Consider the following 21,833-nt stretch of genomic DNA (forward strand, 5'->3'; position numbering starts at 1 on the left):
GGAAAAAATAAGAACAGAAATTGAAGAAAAAACTTGCAGGTGGCAGGCAAACCCCTGTAGAACCAACACCGTCATCTATGGGTTGAAGACTATGTGTACACCCAGAGAGGCAGAGTAAAGATGTCCAGCAACATGTGATGGTAACGATGTGCTGTTGCCAAGATAGGGAAGTAGGTAGTCCCACTGGGGAAACACCATTGGTTCTGGATGAGCAGATTAAAGACCATCCAGCCAAGTCGTGGCAGCATCCGTAGTGTCGAAGAAACCGACAGAGGTTCCATCAATCACCTGTAACTTGCTTGGAAACAGAAGACTGTACTTGACTCACCGTTCTCTAAGGCGCTTGCGAACCTCTGTGAAGGTACATCTCTTCTGTTGCACCTCTGGGGAGTAATCTGGGAAAAAGGAGACCTTGATGTTTTCATGGTGGAGATCCAGTTTATTCCTGGCAGCCACCAGGATCATGTCTTGGTCTCGATAGTTAAACAACTGAAGGAGAAATGGTTGCGGAGGGACATCAGGTATAGGTGGGGCAGGACCCCGATGTGTTCACTCCAGCACAAACATAGGCTGGAGATTTTGCAGGCCCAATATGGTGATGATAGTTTCCTGCGAACTCCGCAGGATTGGCGTCCTCTGCCCACTCCGGAAGCCCCAGGATTCTAAGATTATTGTGGCGTAAGTGGGTTTTCAGTGACTACAGCTATTTCCTGAAGAGCTTTAACTTGCCGTTGGAGAGGGTGTAGTTCAGTGGTGTCCGAACGGATAGCATCCTCCACCTGGGATCTTCGGTCTTCAGCTTCTGATAGGCAGGAGAAGAATTTATCAAGATCATTACGAATCCACGAGATTTTTAACATAGTGGCAGGAATTAATTTCAAATTCAGTAATAAACCCTAAAGCAATCATTTATTACATTGCAGATTACTAATTCTTAGATGTTATAGCTGCAATAGTTTTATTTTTTAGGCTTGTTTTCTTCTATTTTCATCTGGTGATCCAGATCAAAAGAACAAGAAAATAATCTCTTGAAGTTACAGGAATGAAACAAACAATTTAACACTGGCAGGGGTGCTTAAATTGATCAGGTTTTAGTAAAACCTTTATCATAAAAGGAAATGAATGTTTGCGGTAATTGATTATAAAGTATTAGCTGAAGTTTGGCTTCAGTTTTATAGTGTATTTAAATCTAGTACATCTAACACTCTCTTCCCCCCCACACTGACAATGCTGTTGTCCAAATGTGCCCCTTGTGCTCATTCGTCCAGAGTGAGAGCACTCTAAGGCCTGGTTCACGCCAATGCGTTTTTTAGTGCTTTTTTCACAAATGCACTACAGTCCTTTTAACATGGTTTCCTATGGGACACGTCCACATCTATGCTTTTTTGAGCAGCTGCATTATTGGAAAGGTAAGAGACTTTTTTAAACACAAAATGCTGCATTTTTGCTTCAACAGAGTTCAATAGAGACGCTTCTGAAACACATGTAGTGCGGTTTTGCCATGTTTTGCATTTTTATTCTGCAGAGCAACCAGAGGCGTCCCTAGGGTAGGTGTCACACGGTGTGGTAACACTTGGTGACACCACCTCCGGCGATCCCCGCAGAATGGATCGGATCTGCAGATTGAGCATAATGGATCAGACTCCGATCCATTCTGCTCAATCTGCAGATCCGATGCATCCTGTGGGGATCATCAGCTTTCTTTACAACTTATCCTTTTCTTGGAGTGGGTCTGGTGTCACCCCGTATAGGTTGCATGCCGACAAGGATCCTGCGGGGATCGTCAGCTTGCTTTACAACTTACTATTTTGTGGAGCAGGTCCGGTGTCACCCGGCGCGGACCGCACCACCCGCACCTGCTTTAGGACGCCACTGAGAGCAACAAAAACATTTCCCCTTTGATATAAAAAATTTTTTAAAAAATGAAAAAAAAAAACCACAAAATGCTGTAAAAACATGATAAACACGCAAAGCAAAATGTAAAAAGCATTTTAAAAACAAATCAAAGGCAAACTGCCTTGGTCTGAACCAGGACTAATACAGGAGGTTGGTTACTGGTCAGATCACCAGGGAAAAAGAGGGAAATAGCATAAAGAAATAAAAGTAATGCAGCCACCACATCCAGTGGTAGGCTGCAATATGTTACATTTTTGCTTTGGGGTTTAATAATGCCTAAAGTAGTTGGAAAGACTAAAGGTTTTTTTTTTTTACCTTCATGCAGATCTCCCACAGCTCCCCTTAATACTTACCGGACCCCGATTCAGTGATGCGCACAAGAGCGGTTGCTGTCTTTGCTCTCTGCCTCCTAATTGGCCTAGAAAAAGCAGTGGGAGCCATACATGTGTTCACCCTACTGACAAGCTTGCATTTGCATGTGTGCTCAGGGTGACTGGATTGCTCTTAACATTTTTTTTGTTTTTATTATAGTTATTATTATAGTTTTAAAATTGTTACCCCTAGGGGGAGTTTGCTAAAACTGGCGAGTGCAAAATCTGGTGCAACGCTGCATAGAAACCAATCAGCTTTCATGTTATTTTGTCAAAGTTTTATTGAACAAGCTGAAGTCAGAAGCTGATTTGCTACTATGCACAGCTGTGCCAGATTTTGCACTCTTCTTTTTTATTAAATTATTATTATTATTATACAGGATTTACTTGGCGCCAACAGTTTTCTCAGCGCTTTACAATATAACGGGAGACAATACAGCAACAATACAGTTCAATACAAGAGGGATAGGAGGGCCCCGCTCCTTGGAGCTTACCCCCTAATGTATTCCCTGCCCTTCACTCCAGCCAATCAAGCACAGGACTGAGCTTAAATTACAGTCTACATTGCATGTCAGCTAGGATCCTGCTTTGAACCCAGAAATGCTCATAGCTGAGTACTTTGGAGTTAATTTATCACAGAGCAGATTGGGGAACATATGATCCTCAATCTGCTCTGCTCACTATCCTGACTCTGCAGTTGATCATTTGAATGAAAGTTGGCAGGCTGAACATAACAATACATAGCGCATGGTTGCTGCTGCAGCCATCAGCTTGTGTTAACTTCTTTACCAGCTGCTCAGACCAATCTGCATGGCTGTGGAAGTAGAAACAGAAGAGTCACAGGATCCCGTTATAGTCATACCATTTCTGTTCCCATCAAGTGTATTGTTGCTGGTTGAGCAATTTTACATTGATTCAAAGGGAGGACGGAAGTCAAAATCGAGCATTTTCTCAGATAAGGGACAACTGCCACAATGACACGATTACCTTCATTTGGATTTGCACTCCATCTGCATGGGTGGATTGATTTTTGATTTTGAGAACTTCCAGAACATAAACTTCACCAATCCCCTGAAGAAGTCCAAGACGGTGAAATGTTTTGCGACTTTGCTATATGGATCTCTACCAATATAAAGTGTGATCAAAAGCCCTGCTTGGTTTCCTACTGGTCTCTATGGGGTTGATTTACTAAAGGCAAATAGACTGTGCACTTTGCAAGAGAAGTTGCTCCAGAGCTTAGTAAATGAGCAAAAGCTCTGCTGACTTCCATTGCAAAGTGAAGCTTTACCTCATTTACTAAGCTCTGGAGCAACTGCACTTTCAGAGTGCAACTGCTCTTTGCAAAGTGCACTGTCTATTTGTCAACCCCTATGTTGGTAGTGTGAGATATGAATCAAATGTATTCATTTACTCACCATACTGCCCCGAACTACATCACTGACCTAATATCCAAGTACCGCCTAGCACGCACACTCCGCTCCCCTCACAAGACCTCCTTCTCTCTAGTTCCCTGGTCTCCTTCTCCCATGCCCGCCTCCAGGACTTCTCCAGGGTGTCACCCATCCTCTGGAACTCCCTGCCCCAACCCATCAGATTATCACCTACTCTCCTCTCCTTTAGGCGCACCCTTAAAACCCATCTCTTCAGGGAAGCCTACCCCACCCCCTCCTAACTTGCCGACCTCCTCCACTCTTCCTACCACTCCATCCCCCACAGCTATCTCCTCCTGTGCCACCATCCCCTCCTTCCTAGATTGTAAGCTCGAAAGAGCAGGGCCCTCAATCCCCTCATGTTTTGCATTGTATTATTGTTCTGTCACATGTTCTGTCCCCCTTTGTAATGTACAGCGCTGAGCGAACTATTGGCGCTTTATAAATACTGTATAATAATAAAAAAATAATAAGTTAGGAATATACTGTATATTTGAGATAATATTCTGTAATACTACTGTTGCTGTTTCCTATACATTTTTACTATTGGCGTTGACTTATTTCCTTTAGAAATCTATGGAATAAAGACGATTACTTTTAAATTAAGGTGCTCTAATGTTTTTCTGTGAGACCATCCACCTTTGAAATCCTGTCTTTGGGTTGCACATTTTTTCCACTAATGAATGGTTAACAATAGTTGGCAAATGGCTCTGGACCCAAAAAGTAAATGTTCTTGTCTAACAGGACATTTATAAATGTACTTTGATAGACAAGTGATTAAAGCTGCTGCAGGTATGTGAAAACACCTCTAGGTGCCTACATTTTACGCCTGCAGCAGTTTCTTGCTTTTTCTAGAGCCTGTGTGGTTTCCTCTGGTTACTCCGGTTTCCTCCCACACTCATGTTGGTAGTTAATTGGCTCCTGTCTAAATTGGCCCTAGTATGTGTATGTATGATTGTGAGCTAGAGACATTAGACTATAAGCTTCTTGAGGGCAGGACTGATGTGAATGTACAATATATACTATAGATGGTTTCAGGTGTTCCAATCACCTCCATGGCCACAGGTGTATAAAATCAAGCACCTAGGCTTGCAGACTGCTTCTACAAACATTTGTGAAAGAATGGGTTGCTCTCAGGAGCTCAGTGAATTCAAGCCTGGTACCATGATAGGTTGCCACCTGTGCAATAAGTCAATCTGTGTAATTATCCATGCAACTCCACCACAAAGCGCACAGTAAGCAGAAGTCGCAATCTATCTGCACAGTCAATAGTTAAAGACCTCCAAACTTCATGTGGCCTTCAGATTAGCACAACAGTGCGTAGTGAGCATAATGGAATGGGTTTCCATGGCCAAGTTACTGTAGCCAAGCCTTACATCACCAAGTGCAATGTAGAGCGTCAGATGCAATGGTGTAAAGCATGCCGCCACTGGACTCTAGAGCAGTGGAGACGTGTTCTCTGGAGTGAAGAATCATGCTTCTTTGTCTGGCAATCTGATGGACGTGTCTGGGTTTGGCAGTTTCCAGGAGAATGGTACTTGCCTGACTGCATTGTGCCAAGTGTAAATTTTGGTGGAGGGAGGATTATAGTGTGGGGGTTTTTTTCAGGGGTCGGGCTTGGCCCCTCAATTCCAGTGAAGGGAACTCTTAAGGCGTCAGCATACCAAGACATTTTGGGCAATTTCATGCTCCCAACTTTGTGGGGTACGTTTGGGGATAGTCCCTTCCAGTTCCAACATGACTGCGCACCAGTGCACAAACCAAGGTCCATAAAGATATGGATGAAAGAGTTTGGGGTGGAGGAACTTGACTGGACTGTCCTGACTTCAACCCGATAGAACACCTTTGGGATGAATTACAGCGGAGACTGCAAGCCTGGCCTTTTTGTCCGACATCAGTGCCTGACCTCACAAATGCACTTCTGGAAGAAGGGTCAAACATTCCCATAGACACACTTCTAACTCCTAAACCTTGTGGACAGTCTTCCCAGAAGAGTTGAAGCTGTTGTATCTGCAAAGTGTGGACCAACTCAATATTGAACCCTATGGACTAAGACTGGGATGCCATTAAAGTTCATGTGCGTGTAAAGGCAGGCGTCCCAATACTTTTGGCAATATAGTGTATGTGTGAGCAAAATGTATAGCCATTCATATCTCTGCCACTACTTGTGTGACATACATATATGCTCACCAGCCACTTTATTAGATATACCTTGCTAGTACGAGCCCCTTTTGCCTTCAGAACTCCCCTGATTCTTCATGGCATAGATTCAACAAGGTGTTGGAAACATTTTCCAGAGATTTGGGTTCATATTGATATGATAGCTTCACACAGTTGCAGATTTGGTGGCTGCACATCCATGATGTGAATCTCCCATTCCACCACATCCCAAAGGTGCCGTATTGGATTGAGATGTGGTGAGAGTGGAGGCCATTGGAGTACAGTGAACTCATTGTCATGTTCAAGAGAACAGGATGAGATGTTTTGAGCTTTGTGACATGGTGCATTGTCCTGCTGGAAGTAGCTATCAGACAATGGGCACACTGGCACCCGGTGTGGTCTTCTATTGCTGTAGCCCATCTGCTTCAAGCTTCGAATTGTTGTGTATTCAGAGATGGTATTCTGCATTCCTTGGTTGTAATGAGTGTTTGAGTTACTGTTGACTTTCTATCATCTCGAACCAGTCTCCTCTGACATCAATAAGGCATTTTCGTCCACACAACTGCTGCTCACTGGATATTTTTTTCTTTTTCGGACCATTCTCTGTAAACCCTAGAGATGGTTGTGGATGAAAATCCCAGTAGATCAGCAGTTTTTGAAATCCTCAGACCAGCCTGTCTGGCAGCAACAACCATGCCATGTTCAAAGTCGCTTAAATCCCCTTTTCCCCATTCTGATGCTCAGTTTGAACTTTAGCAAGTCGTCTTCACCATATCTAGATGCCTAAATGCATTGAGTTGCTGCCATTTGATTGGCTGATTAGCAATTTGTGTTACCAAGCAATTGAACAGGTGTACTGTACCTAATAAAGTGGCCGATGAGTCTATAAAAGCATAAACTAGAAACCAGTCATCTGCATAGTACAGCAAATAAAAAATACCCACCAGCTACAGTATATATGATTGATTCTAATTTTGATGTATTTATTTACTATTAATTTTATTTGAATTATTTCAGCTTTTCTCACCTAGAGTGATTACAGAACCCCAGCAAGACTCACAAGATAATATAGTCGAATTTGATATTCCTTCTGTGATATTGGAAATAGACAGAGGAAAAAAACTGGTAAGAGATATATTAACTTCTAAATAGCAATAAGTTGGGTAGCACAGTGGCTTAGTGGTTAGCACCTCTGCCTTACAGCAGTAGGCTCATCTGTTCAAATCCCAACCATGACACTACCTACATGGTGATTGCATATTCTCCCTATGCATAAATGGGTTTTCATGCAAAACTGCAAAACATTCTCTGAATGGCACCCATGCCAAGCACTGTGTTCAGAATGCAGCAGGGCAGCCGCTTAGCACGAGACCCGGATGCAAGTGGAGATCAATGGATTAGCAATGTCTACTTAACCACTTGCCATCTGCCCTAGTTATACTGCTACAGGGCAGCCGCTGTGTGCTGCATCTTATATATATATATATATATATATATATATACATGATTCTGCATTTCCAGGGAGGCTTGCTCACCTACCAGGGCTGTCAGTGGCTCCTGTAGATATCAGTCATCAGGTCCCAGCCAGTGATTCATGGCTGGGACCCAGCAATCAACAGAGCAACTGACAGGAGAGATATTTGTGAATGTAAACAACACAGATCTCTGTCAGTGGGGATGTGCTGTTTTTTTATCTCCTGCAAAGAAGAGATAAAAACCAGCACATCCCCTAGTAAAACACTACAATATAAACTGTAAAATCACTCCCTAGCACACAGTTAACCCTTTGATCGCCCCATATGTTAACACCTTCCTGCCCAGGGTCATTAGTACAGTGACGTTGCTTTTATTAGCACTGATCACTGGATTAGTGTCACTGGAGATGTCATTGTCAGTTACTCAGTTTCCACCCAGTGTCACATAGTGTCAGAATGCCCGCCATACTAGCACAGTCCCGCTATAGGACGCTGAGCGCCGCCATTACTAGTATAAAAAAATTTTTTTCATGCAAACCAATTAATATACACTTATTGGGATTCTCCATAATTGCGGCACAGACCGCAATAAAAAAAAAATGGCAAACGTTCTAATCCCTCTCCACTCTATCCAAATCTAAAAAAAATGTTTTACCTTTAGGTATACTAAAGTGATTTCCAGTTTCCATGAGCATCAGCCAGGTATGGTAAATACAGTCAGGTGCCTCCCACTTGTTAAGGGACCAAACGTAATGGGACAATTGGCTTCTCAGCTGTTCCATGGCCAGGTGTGTGTTATTCCCTCATTATCCCAATTACAATGAGCAGACAAAAGGTCCAGAGTTCATTTCAAGTGTGCTATTTGCATTTGGAATCTGTTGCTGTCAACTCTCAAGATGAGATCCAAAGAGCTGTCACTATCAGTGAAGCAAGCCATCATTAGGCTGAAAAAACAAAACAAACCCATCAGAGAGATAGCAAAAACATTAGGCGTGGCCAAAACAACTGTTTGGAACATTCTTAAAAAGAAGGAACGCATCGGTGAGCTCAGCAACACCAAAAGACCCGGAAGACCACGGAAAACAACTGTGGTGGATGACCAAAGAATTCTTTCCCTGGTGAAGAAAACTCCCTTCACAACAGTTGGCCAGATCAAAAACAGTCTCCAGGAGGTAGGTGTATGTGTGTCAAAGTCAACAATCAAGAGAAGACTTCACCAGAGTGAATACAGAGGGTTCACCACAAGATGTAAACCATTGGTGAGCCTCAAAAACAGGAAGGCCAGATTAGAGTTTGCCAAATGACATCTTAAAAAGCCTTCACAGTTCTGGAACAACATCCTATGGACAGATGAGACCAAGATCAACTTGTACCAGAGTGATGGGAAGAGAAGTATATGGAGAAGGAAAGGAACTGCTCATGATCCTAAGCATACCACCTCATCAGTGAAGCATGGTGGTGGTAGTGTCATGGCGTGGGCATGTATGGCTGCCAATGGAACTGGTTCTTTTGTATTTATTGATGATGTGACTGCTGAAAAAAGCAGCAGGATGAATTCTGAAGTGTTTCGGGCAATATTATCTGCTCATATTCAGCCAAATGCTTCAGAACTCATTGGACGCCGCTTCACAGTGCAGATGGACAGTGACCCAAAGCATACTGCAAAAGCAACCAAAGAGTTTTTTAAAGGAAAGAAGTGGAATGTTATGCAATGGCCAAGTCAATCACCTGACCTGAATCCGATTGAGCATGCATTTCACTTGCTGAAGACAAAACTGAAGGGAAAATGTCCCAAGAACAAGCAGGAACTGAAGACAGTTGCAGTAGAGGCCTGGCAGAGCATCCCCAGAGCGTTCCAGACTTCAGGCTGTAATTGACTGCAAAGGATTTGCAACCAAGTATTAAAAAGTGAAAGTTTGATTTATGAGTATTATTCTGTCCAATTACTTTTGGTCCCTTAAAAAGTGGGAGGCACATATGCAAACTACACCGTTCACCTGATTTGGATGTAAATACCCTCAAATTAAAGCTGACATTCTGCAGTTAAAGCACATCTTGTTTGTTTCATTTCAAATCCATTGTGGTGGTGTATAGAGCCAAAAATGTTAGAATTGTGTCGATGTCCCAATATTTATGGACCTGACTGTACATATTTTCATGGTTCCAAGCTTGAGCAATGTAACTATGTATAAAATATCCATACTGGAATTCCCCTTTAAATATATTCCTCAATAACAAAGGATCTAAGTCCACGTTGTGTGTACCAAATGTTTTTGCAATCCCAGGTATTCCCTTGTAAAGGTAACACTGACAGAATAACTGTGCTGTGCAGAGAGTAGAGCTCAACAGGCTCCATCCACTGCAGGCTGCCTCCAGGAAAACTAGAAGAGGCGGTGGATAAAAGACCAGGTAACTTGCACAAAGTGAGAGCAGCAGTGACAAGTCTTTATTACAAGAAGTTTCCGAACAGAGCCTAACTATACACTGACTAACTGCAGATATGGAAGACATCTACAAGGCACACCAAGATTCAAATAAGAATACATATACCTCTTGTATTTAGACAATATTTGCTTATCCCAGAGTTCAGCTTTTTTTTTTAAAATCTCTTTTTTTAATGTGATCAGTTTCCCAAATAAAGTACTTGCAGTGCTTTGTCCCATCTTCCTACGGGCTGTCTAATGGTGAGCTGTGAGGTCACACAAGTCATCCTTCGTCCGTCAACGGCTGCTTATGAACACAGCTGACAAAGAGACGGCTGCTTTGACAAACTGTACCTTCTGTCTCAAAGCGCTTGCCTGGAACATTTTAGCTGACAAGCACCCCACCTCCTGCCTTCCTCGTGAGACACTTGTGTCTCACAAGTGAGTGGAGTGAGATGAAGATGCTGTTTGTTAAAGCAGCCCTCTCCTTTGTAACCGCAATGTCAGGAGATTATGGAGGAAAGAGGGGTTCCCTGTCCAACCTCAAAGCTAGCTTTAACCGCATGCCGCCCAGCCACTGTACATATACGGCGGCAGGGCGGCACTCGCAGGCAAAACCACGTTTTAAAACGTGTGTTTTGTAAACAAATAGGGGGCGCACGCGAGGCGCGCCGCCGCCCTATCTGTCCCGCGGATCACCGCCGCAGATGTGAGTCGCCGGGTCACAGCCGGTCCTTAGCAGCTATGTCCCAGCGATCGGCGGCAAACAGTGACAGACAGCACAGCTGCAGTAGCTGTGCTGTCTGTCACTTTCCTGTCAGCTCGAGGATGAGCTGATCGAGAAAGAACAGTTTCTCTTTCTCGATCAGCCTTGTCCCGCCCAGTACACACCCCCGCCCCCTAGTAAAACACTCCCCTCACTCTTATAACCCTTCCCTGCAAAATAAAGTTAACCCCTTCCTCCCCATTGCCATTAGTACAGTGTCAGTGTTTTTTTTTTTGCACTGATCACTGTATTAGTGTTTTTGGGGATGTCAGTGACCCCAAGTCAGTACCCCCCAATGTCAGAATGTCCGCCGCAGTCCCGCAATAAGTCGCTGGTCGCTGCCATAAGTCCCTGATTGCCGCCATAATTCGCTGATCGCCGCAATTATTAGTATAAAAAAAACCCTAAAAATCCCAGTATCTTTCCCGCCATTTGTAAACGCTATAACTTTCACATAAACCAATTAATTTACACTTATTGGGTTTTTTTTTTTAGCAAAGACATGTCGCAGAATGCATTTTGGCAGAAATTTATGACTAAATTTGATTTTTGCATTTTTTTTTTACTGGACATGTTTTATAGCAAAAAGTCCAAAATATTGTTTTTTTTCCCTCAAAATTGTCAGCCTTTTTTTTTATAGCGCAAAAAATAAAAACCGCACAGGCAATCAAATACCACCGAAAGAAAGCTCAATTTGTGGGAAAAAAAAGGATGTAAATTTCATTTATGTACCGTATTGCATGACCGCGCAATTGTCCGTTAAACTACCAACTAACCAACTTTGAGTTTACTATATATTTTTTATAGATGAAAGTAAAAAATATTGTTTTTCTTCAAAATTTTTGGCCTTTTTTTGTTTATAGCGTGAAAAATAAAAAGCGCACAGGTGATCAAATTACACCGAAAGAAAGCTCTATTTGTGTGAAAAAAAGGACGTAAATTTCGTTTGGGTGCAGCATTGCATGACCGCGCAATTATCAGTTGAATTAGTGCAGCGCCGAGTAGCAAAAAGAGGCCTGGTCATTAAGGGGGGTAAATCCTCTGGAGCTCAAGTGGTTAAGCTGGGTAAACATGTTCTGAATTTTGGTTTGTGTGGTTCCTGTCAGGAAAGGTGCATATATGTGCGCAGGCTCATGAATCTGAGGAACCCTGCCTGTGGCTGAATGGCGTGTGCATGCAAACAGGCGAACATGCGTGCACAAGTGCATATTGGTGCCAGACAGGATATTTAAATTGCCCTAGTCCCCTGTGCAAGTGCTGTTTGGTCTACTATGTTTCTGAGCATCTGTGCATCCGTTCCTGTATTGATTTTCTGTTGCCGACCTCATTTGCTTCTGACTCTGCCTGAACACCGCCTGTCCTGACCCCTGACATGCCTCTGTACTACGCTTCTGCCTGCAGCTTCTGCTTATCTGCCTTGCTGTTACCGACCTTGGCCTGACTCCCAACTACTCTGCCTGCTGTCTGTATGTGATCTGTCCACTAGTTGCTGACCTGGACTGTCTGACCCTGCCTTGGTTCTCCTGCCTGCACTTGCTGCCCAGTGCCTGTCGCCAGCTCCTGTCCGTCTGCCAGCATGCATCCAGCCAGCTATTCCTGCATATCCTAACGCACATCAGCATCTAGACTCATCAGGCACTCATTCCACTCTGTGCTCTGGCCTGAACCAGAGCTGTAGGAGAGGCCTACCTCTGTGCTTCAGGCTCCATCACCAGGTAAGGTACAACCCCTGTCTGATCAACAGAAGCCGATTGTTAGACTGGCTGATGGAAAACCAGCACTCGATCAGCACTAGCAGCCAATGACTGCAGCACTGATTTGTGTACTCTGGCAGGGGGTGTCCACATTGTTAAAATGCAATAGCGCAGTGGGGAAGATCCTTGCATCCATATCACTTATATGTATGCGGGGAACTGTCCGTGTATAAACTGCTTTAGACGGCACATAGGAAGATAGTACAAATTACTATATGTACTTTGTTCCCTGGGGAACAGAACATAATAAAAAATGAAAGTGAGCCTTCTTCTTTAAACTTGTATTCTCATTTTAATTTGGTGGTTTTTGCCATGCTATTTCTGAGATATAAGCATTTAAAACATTAATATGTATGTTTGATTTGCAGAGTTGTTCGCACTGTCAAATAAAAGGAGCTACTGTTGGCTGTAATAACAGAAGGTGCAGGAAAACATACCATTATCTATGTGTGACGGAAGCCGAAGGTATACACGTTAGAGAGGAAGATAAAGAACTGTATATGTAAGTCCCATTTATATTGAACTGATATTCTCTAACAATTTTCTTAAACTAAAAGTCTGATTATAGGTGTCTTTTGCAATGGATCATAGGATTATCAAGGGGAAAAAGCTATTTTTAACTTTTAAAGTGTCATTACTTAGCTTTACAATAGAAGTAACGGCTTTTTGTAACTCACGCTCCATGCATCATATACCTTTAAATAAAGTAAATTGTTATGAGTGAAATTACCTTTTTTGCATTGAGATTTTAGTTATCACGTGACTGCAATGCCCATAAATGTGTTTTCCCAGTGTGGCCATTGGGTGTATCTCCCTTGTTGTATTGATGTCATTTCCAGAAGTGACGTATAATGGTGGCGGGTGTGAACAGGGAAAATTTCAGAAGTGATGTAGTGTTGTTCATCATACTCGGTGGCATTCCCATGGAAGCTGGACACTCGCCTGATTTGTTTTCCTTTTCCTTCACAGTGCCACGGTTGCAGTTGAAAATAAGCTGCTTTTTGTCTTTTTTGTTTTTTTTACACAACTCTCCTACAGAATGCTACCAGTAGCAGCAGCATATTCTCCTGTGGATGGTGCTGATAGCGGGTTGGGGCAGAGCTACCCTGAGCTGTGCTTCGATGTTTACACAGAAGCCAAGAACTGTTTAAGGAAGTGCCTGTGATCTACCAAATTCGGCTGTACAGGCACTCTGTTGGTAAACCTCAGGAGATTGATGATTGTTTAGGTTAGACTGTTTCTAATCTAGACAATCTGCAATGAATAATTCATGACTCAACAAATCCCAGGTAGACATGGCGACTAGAAATTGTGGCCCGGCGTCTGGGCTTTTGTCAGCCCATTCACTGTTGGTCTGAATAATGTGTCTGCCTGACACCCATACGCATTATTTAGACAGGAATGTGGCTCGGAGTGGGGCCTGACAGGAGGGTGAGGGAATGGAGGAGAAGACGGCGGCGGTGGTACCCAACCTGTGAAGTCAGGGGCGGACTGGGCCGGGGGACAAGACAGCGGCTGAGCGTGCCATGAGAAGACTGATCTCACTGAGCTCCCGCCTCCGATCTTTTTAATTCTCCTATCTGTGGCTGCATTACCATCTGCATCAGCTCCCGCTTCCACCCACAGCTGCCTGTGTCCCTGCAGAGCTCTCTGGGAAAACAGAGAGGAAGGAGCTGGATCCAATCTCCAACATGGCACCGCCTCAGCACTGCTACAGAGAACCCCACAAGGTGATGAGAAAAAGAACTACAGTGTCCTTACAGTAGTGAACAGGACAATCCCGCAAAACAGCCAGCTAAACAGCCAGCCAGGGAGGGACATGTTGCTTTATGCATGTCTGTCCATTCTTCTCTCAGACACTGCTATGGAGGATGCATTGAACATGCAGGAGGACACATGGGGAGTGGGGGATTGCACTGCTGTCCTGCATCCTACATTCTACACCCTGCACCCCATTCCCTGCGTTATGCACCCTTCTGCAACCCATGTCCTGCATTCTGCACCCTTCACCTGCACCCCATGTCCTGCGTTCTGCACCCCATGTCCCGCATTCTGCACCCTGCAGATTTTATCTTTGACTGGAATGCCGCTTTATTATAACTCCGTATTAAATACATCAAATGTAATTGCTAATACCAGTAAAATAAAAAAATAAAAAAAGCCTTGGCTGCAAATGCTGTCTGAAAAAGAATGAAAGCTAGTGGTGTCAATCCTCTTCGTCTACACCATATTAATGCACAAAAAACACACATTTGATCTTCCATAAAGATTTATAGGGAGCCATAAAACAAGTTTTTGATATTCATAATTTAATTCGATTTGCTGTTCAGTGGCATGATATACTGTATGTGATTTCACATAAGGGCCTGATCTGAGAGGAGGTCTGCTTTTTCTGGCTGGGAACTCAGTCACATTCTGAAAAGTGCATTATAATTATATTTATAGTTTGAGTGCGCACCCCTGCCATCCTGTGCCGTTATTGGACACACCACGAGTTTGTCAGCAGGTTTCAGCCAATGATTTTGGTTCTATACCTGCTGATCGGCTGTGGCCAATCACATCATAGAGTGCTGTGTTTACAAACACAGAAGTTTGTACACAGACAGAGATATGGCTATCTCTTCTCCCTGAAATCTGTGAGTAAAAGCAGCACACAGTTAACCCCTTCATTGCCTCTTGATGTTAACCATTTTCAGCCAGTATACAGCATTTTCACTGATAATTGTAGTAGTGCTACTAGCGAAGTAATTTTCAGTCAGTTGGTGTCCGTCTCAGCCAGTGTATGTTAGTGCTAGATTGTCCACCTAAAATTATATATATCATCGTTTGCATAGATTGCATTTACCTTCTTGCATTGATCACACTATCTTTTCATTAAATACCTTTTCTTTCCCTTTTTTTTGTAGCCTCCCTGGTGGTATTCCCGAGTGTAGCTCGGGGTAAAGTTTCAGTACCACAAGCGGTAACCCCGAGCTACACTCGGGCTTACCATGCGCGCTGCTCTGGGATCCCTCGATCACTTACCTTGTCCTGCACTCCCGCGATGTCCCTCCTGCAGTGTCCCCGGCAATGTCCTCCGGCGGATGTCGGCATCTGTCATCTGGGTTCCATCCCCTGCGAGCGTCAGGACGTACAGGGGACGGAACTGGTGGGAAATTTGAAAATGACAAAAAGTGACATTCACTAAATACACTAAAATCACATAGTATAACATTACTGTATCAAACCATTTCACATACATTTTGTCCCTGGTGCTTTGTCCTGTGTCCTGCCTACCTTTTTACTGTTCTTTCTGCCTGGAAACTGAGAAACATCCATGGCATCCAAAAAGCGTCCCTTTAGGTCAAAAGCGGTTTTAGACCAGCTAGAGAACAGCGATAGTAAATTAGAACTACTTGCAGAATTGAGTGATAATGATTCGTGGGGAAATTCGTCATCAGACACTGAAAACGATTTTGCGACTTTGCTCAGTGATGTGCGAACTTGGCGCTATATTTCAAATTTCAGTGTTTTTGGTTTGATTATATTATTGAATTAAATTTATTATTATTATATTATTATTTTTTATTATTATTTATTATATTATAATTTATGATTTTGTGTTTCAAATTTTAACATACCCTGGATGTTTACTAGACTCTTGTTCGGACAGATTTCAGTGAGTTATTCCTAAAAATTACAGGCCTACAATAAAAAAATACATATTTCCATGCAAAAAAATGTACCGCTTTGAGCACAGAAATATGAACATAATCAGACCGCTAGGGAGGTTAAGTGATCATATTCCCTCTGTTGTCAGCTGCATAAGGAGCTGGGGGAAGAGAAATAGTGCACGCTGAACTTCCCAGTGAATGGCTGTGTAGGGTGGGGTGTTAGGACAAGTCTGATCATTGGAGGAGGGCAGGCTGAGTTCCTAGCATAGCTAGAAAACTGACCATGTTGTGTTCTCCTGCCTAGTGTGTTCAGTTTTCATTAGGAAAGCAGAGAGACTGGCAGGACCACCAGGGATTTCCCACAAAGAAAGCGATACAAAGAGAACAAAATAAGTTAAAAAACCCCTCTGCGCTACCACTACCTAACCTGCCAATGTGAGTTGCAGCAAGCACCTATTTGTGTTCCCACAAATAAAACAAATAAATGCGCTACTCTTATAAAAGTATACCAGTGAATATCAAACCAATATGAAAAGTAAAAACCCAGCTGAGACCTCACATAAGTGAGCTAAAAGATGAGTGAATAATGACAGTAATCATGATAGTTAAAGAGGCATATAGTGTGAAAAATACTGTCAATAATGAAAATATTCAAAAGTAAACACCAGGCTGAGCACTGCTTAGAAAATGCAAAAGGCAGAAAAATCAATGTAAATGATCAATCGTCAAGATAATGTCCAAAATAACATGAAAAGCCAAGTGACATATACAAAAAAAGTTAAAGATAAAGAAAAAAATAATAAATATAAAAAGAAACACCCGGCTGATTCCAAGTGTAATTGGGTGTAGTAGGCAATATATAAATGTTACGTTGTGACGTGCCTTAAAAAACACACAAATCTTCAAAAAAATCCACCAGTGGTCCTTAGCTTATGTAAGATACACCGCATGTGCTTCTTCCATCGGCTAGTATGCACTCATGAATCCAACTTAGACCTATAAACAATATACATATACACCATTACACACAAATTGTTGATGGTTTTATTCCCCATATGCAGCTTTGTAGATCCATATGCTGATGATCATGATTTCCAATTTTTAAAAGTCCCCCATACACTGTCCAATCAAGATTGCATGAGACCTAGCAAGTGCAGCGCAGAGTGTTGGTGTTTTCTCTTGTACGGGGTGTATTTTACCACAAGAGGTTGTTTATAGATGTCTTAGTTCATGTCATATTGTGACGTAGTAAATGGTGTTGGAATATATTTTTGTTTTTTATGCACGTTTTGGAGTCTTGACTGAGTGAAGACATATTTAGAAGGAGCAAACACAAATTTATCATTGCATGAAGGATTTATTCCAACAAAATGCATTTGACCTATTATAATTTGTAGGTCGAACCTTAAGGTGAGCAGGGAGTGTGTCTTGAATACAAGCACAGTGTTGGAAAGTAGTTGACAATACATTTATTTGGAAAATTTGAACTTGGGATCTGGACTATTATATATTTTTCACAGCTGATTTCTCATGGAGTGATGTTTGTGTATTTGAGCTTTATTTAATTTATATGTTTTTGATGATGAGGAGTTAGCGCACTACATTTTTTATTAAATTGTCTTTTTAAGTGAGAGTACACTTAGTGAGTGGTTGCAGCAAGCTCCCCCTTCTGTCATTTATCCTTATTCATGCTTATGGTGTAGCAGTGCACTAGCGTGAGTTACTATATTTTCAAACACAAAGCTTTACATGGTTGGATATAGTCCTGGCTCACTGTAATTTATTTTCATATTTGTTCTGCTCCACATTTCTTTATTCTAAAGTGACATTTATATGAATGATTTGTTGTTCAATTTTTGTTTTCTATTTACAGTGCCTACTGTTATAAGCATAAAGCTCAAGCTGCAAACAGTAAGTTAAGTTTATACGCAGTGCTCTGGAAAACACACATAAACCACCGGTGCGCCCGTAAATGGCTGTGATCTGAGCTGTCTGTGCACAGCTCAAATCACAGGCACAATGTACAGAGCCAATCAGAGTGGCTCTGTACCTTGTAACACTGTGAAGCACAGCCATCGCAATGTAAACACTGCCAGTGTTTGCAAAACGTTAGTCCTTTTTTTTTTTGTTTAAAGGTAAACAAATGAAAGGTAATTTTAAGGAATACCCAATTTCTGGTCTTTTTTTCCCTTTTATACATAAAAAACCCATTGGTTATTAAATATCACCAAAAGAGCCCCATCTGTTTAGAAAATCATGTAAAATGAATTTGGATACAGTGTTGCATGATTGAGTAATTCTCAGGTAATCACAACACTGAAAATCGAAAAATGGACTAGTAATGATGAAGTATATATAGCGTAGTACTCAAGCAGGTAATAAACATTGTTTATTGTAAGAAAAAAACTTCCTTTGTGTACAAGGCTTAAAACTCCAAACTTTCAGCCTGCATTGATGAATAGCACAATGCAGAACTCTACAGAAAGAGGTGTCTTGGAGACACTTGTAGCAACAACCCCCAAAAAGAGACCTATAATTGTATATGTGTATGTGTGTGTGTGTATATGTATGTATATATATATATATATATATATATGTATATATATATATATATATATATATATATATGTTTTTTCACATTTTTATCCAAGACATACAGTCATGGCCGAAATTGTTGGCACCCTTGATATTTTTCCTGAAAATCAAGTATTTCACACAAAAAAGGTATTGCATTAACACATGTTTTGCTATACACATGTTTATTCCCTTTGTATGTATTGGAACAAATATAAAACAGAGGCAGAAAAGCAAATATGACATAATGTCACACAAAACCCCAAAAATGGGCTGGACAAAAGTATTGGCACCCTTAACTTAATATTTGGTTGCACACCCTTTGGAAAACATAACTGAAATCAGTCGCTTCCTATAACCATCAATAAGCTTCTGACACCTCTCACCCGGAATTTTGGACCACTCTTCCTTTGCAAACAGCTCCAGGTCTCTCTTATTGGAAGGACACCTTTTCCCAACAGCAATTTTAAGATCTCTCCACAGGTGTTCAATGGGATTTAGATCTGGGCTCATTGCTGGCCACTTCAGAACTCTCCAGCGCTTCTTTGCCATCCATTTCTGAGTGCTTTTTGACGTATGTTTGGGGTCATTGTCCTGCTGGAAGACCCAGGATCTTGGACGCAAACCCAGCTTTCTGACACTGGGCCCTACAGTGCGACCCAAAATCCTTTGGTAATCCTCAGATTTCATGATGCCTTGCACACAGTCAAGGCACCCAGTGCCAGAGGCAGCAAAACAACCCCAAAACATCATTGAACCTCCACCATATTTTACCGTAGGTACTGTGTTTTGTTCTTTGTAGGCCTCATTCCGTTTTCGGTAAACAGTAGAATGATGTGCTTTACCGAAAAGCTCTATCTTGGTCTCATCTGTCCACAAGACGTTTTCCCAGAAGGCTTTTGGCTTACTCAAGTACATTTTGGCAAACTGTAGTCTTGCTTTTTTATGTCTCTGTGTCAGCAGTGGGGTCCTCCTGGGTCTCCTGCCATAGCGTTTCATTTCATTTAAATGTCGACGGATAGTTCGCGCTGACACTGATGCTCCCTGAGCCTGCAGGACAGCTTGAATGTCTTTGGAACATGTTTGGGGCTGCTTATCCACCATCCGGACTATTCTGCGTTGCAATCTTTCATCAATTTTCCTCATCCGTCCACGACCAGGGAGATTAGCTACAGTGCCATGGGTTGCAAACTTCTTGATAATGTTGCGCACTGTGGACAAAGGCAAATCTAGTTCTCTGGAGATGGACTTGTAACCTTGAGATTGTTGATATTTTGCCACAATTTTGGTTCTCAGGTCCTCAGACAGTTCTCGTCTCCTCTTTCTGTTGTCCATGCTTAGTGTGGCACAGACAGACACACAATGCAAAGGTTAAGTGAACGTCTCTCCTTTTTATCTGCTTTCAGGTGTGATTTCTATATTGCCCACACCTGTTACTTGCCCCAGGTGAGTTTACAGGAGCATCACATGCTTGTAACATTCTTATTTATCCGCAGTTGTGAAAGGGTGCCAATACTTTTGTCCAGCCCATTTTTGGAGGTTTGTGTGACATTATGTCGAATTTGCTTTCTTTCCTCCCTTTTTTTGTTTTGTCCCAATACACACAAAGGGAATAAACATGTGTATAGCAAAACATGTGTTAATGCAATACGTTTCGTGAGAAATACATGATTTCCTGGAGAAATATCAAGGGTGCCAACAATTTCGGCCATGACTGTATATGATGTTAAAAAGTATAAGGCTATTGTATTTACCATAAAAATGTTAAATGTAATCCAAAGGGATGCATACTTTCTGAAAGTAAAATGTATTTCAGAAATAAGGATGGGTTTATAAATTAAGATATATGTATAACAATAGTGCAGCGCTATAAAATGGCACATGAATAAAAGTGAAAAGGAGAGACACACGTCCTAGATGGGAGAAATCCTAAATAGAGGGTTCAGTGAGTGCTATAACATCCTGAGGAAGTCACGTGCATCAATCGTGACGTAACGCGTAGATACGCCAGTAGGAGGGGCTTGAGCGGCAACGTAGTGACGTTATATCCAGTGCGGGCGCCATCTTGGTGCACCCCAGCATTGCCCACACATGCAGTACACCCATAGTGTGGTGAAAACGCCGTTTTACATCTATTTTAATGTGAGTAATCACTTTTATGCATTGTCATTTCTTCAATAAACAGGTTTACACTATATTGGATCTTTTGCTTTACTGGGGACGTCCTAGATGGGTGAGATCCTAAATAGAGGGTTCAGTGAGTGCTATAACATCCTAGATGGGAGAGATCCTAAATAGAGGGTTCAGTGAGTGCTATAACATCCTGAGGAAGTCACGTGCATCAATCGTGACGTAACGCGTAGATACGCCAGTAGGAGGGGCTTGAGCGGCAACGTAGTGACGTCATATCCGGTGCGGGCGCCATCTTGGTGCACCCCAGCATTGCCCACACATGCAGTACACCCATAGTGTGGTGAAAACGCCGTTTTACATCTATTTTAATGTGAGTAATCACTTTTATGCATTGTCATTTCATCAATAAACGGGTTTACACTATATTGGATCTTTTGCTTTACTGGGGATGTGTACGGAGTGGTACCTGTCCTAGTATCAGGAGGCAGCGTTTGGATATCTACCTACCAGAGGAGGAGGGAGTCCCAACATTACTGCTAAGGAGGACCTTATCCTTTGGAGGAATACAGAGTGGCATATTTAGCTCATTGGTCCTGAGGGACCTGGGCAGGAAAGTGAGGGGGCACCCCTGTCACTGAGGATTGACACGCAATTTTGAGCACCTGCATGAGGAGTGTTTGTTTCATTCATAAGGACACTTATTCATTTAAAGTTTTATGCTTTGGTTGTGAGTGACCCCCCACATTGCATGATTTATATCTCCCTAGAAGGGGTACACGCACTGTTATAGCACTCACTGAACCCTCTATTTAGGATCTCTCCCATCTAGGACGTGTGTCTCTCCTTTTCACTTTTATTCATGTGTCATTTTATAGCGCTGCACTATTGTTATACATATATCTTGATTGCTTTTGGTGCCCAGGTTGTGGCATTTTAGTGCTGGCTGCTTAGACTCTTGTAGTTTAATAGCGCAGGAGTATATTTCATTTGCAGTTGGGTTTATAAATTGTATCCATCTATTACCAATGACCGTGCAAGGTATAAGTAAACAGTGATAGCCTATGTTTATTAAGAATTGTGATCAGTGTTTGGTTAGAATACCAGAGAGACTGGTAATGGTCCATGATGTACTGAGTGTAAAGTTCTAGAAGAACCCCGATTTCTGCAGTATAAATGTATTAAAACATACGCAATTACT

The 21,833-nt window shown here is 42.2% G+C and overlaps 1 protein-coding gene across 7 annotated transcripts in view; it reads left to right on the plus strand.

Annotated features, from left to right (window-relative positions):
* The window catches only part of LOC149444764 (uncharacterized), a 183,082-nt gene that overhangs the window by 28,541 nt on the left and 132,708 nt on the right, over window positions 1–21,833 (plus strand). For 5 of the 7 annotated variants that reach the window (XM_089654563.1, XM_089654567.1, XM_089654565.1 and 2 more), the window contains exons 2-4: window positions 6,875–6,982; window positions 12,644–12,777; window positions 17,802–17,839. In XM_089654563.1, coding sequence (XP_089510689.1) covers window positions 6,875–6,982; window positions 12,644–12,777; window positions 17,802–17,839 — 280 coding nt within the window. Of the gene's footprint in view, window positions 1–1,239; window positions 1,410–6,874; window positions 6,983–12,643; window positions 12,778–17,801; window positions 17,840–21,833 lie in introns of those variants that run through there. The other 2 variants (XM_089654568.1, XM_089654569.1) reach the window with 2 other exon arrangements.

The sequence above is a fragment of the Staurois parvus genome, unplaced genomic scaffold (assembly GCF_062004578.1).
Source record: "Staurois parvus isolate SC_StPar_1 unplaced genomic scaffold, SC_StPar_1.0 ptg000778l, whole genome shotgun sequence".
Classification (NCBI taxonomy): Eukaryota; Metazoa; Chordata; class Amphibia; order Anura; family Ranidae; genus Staurois; species Staurois parvus.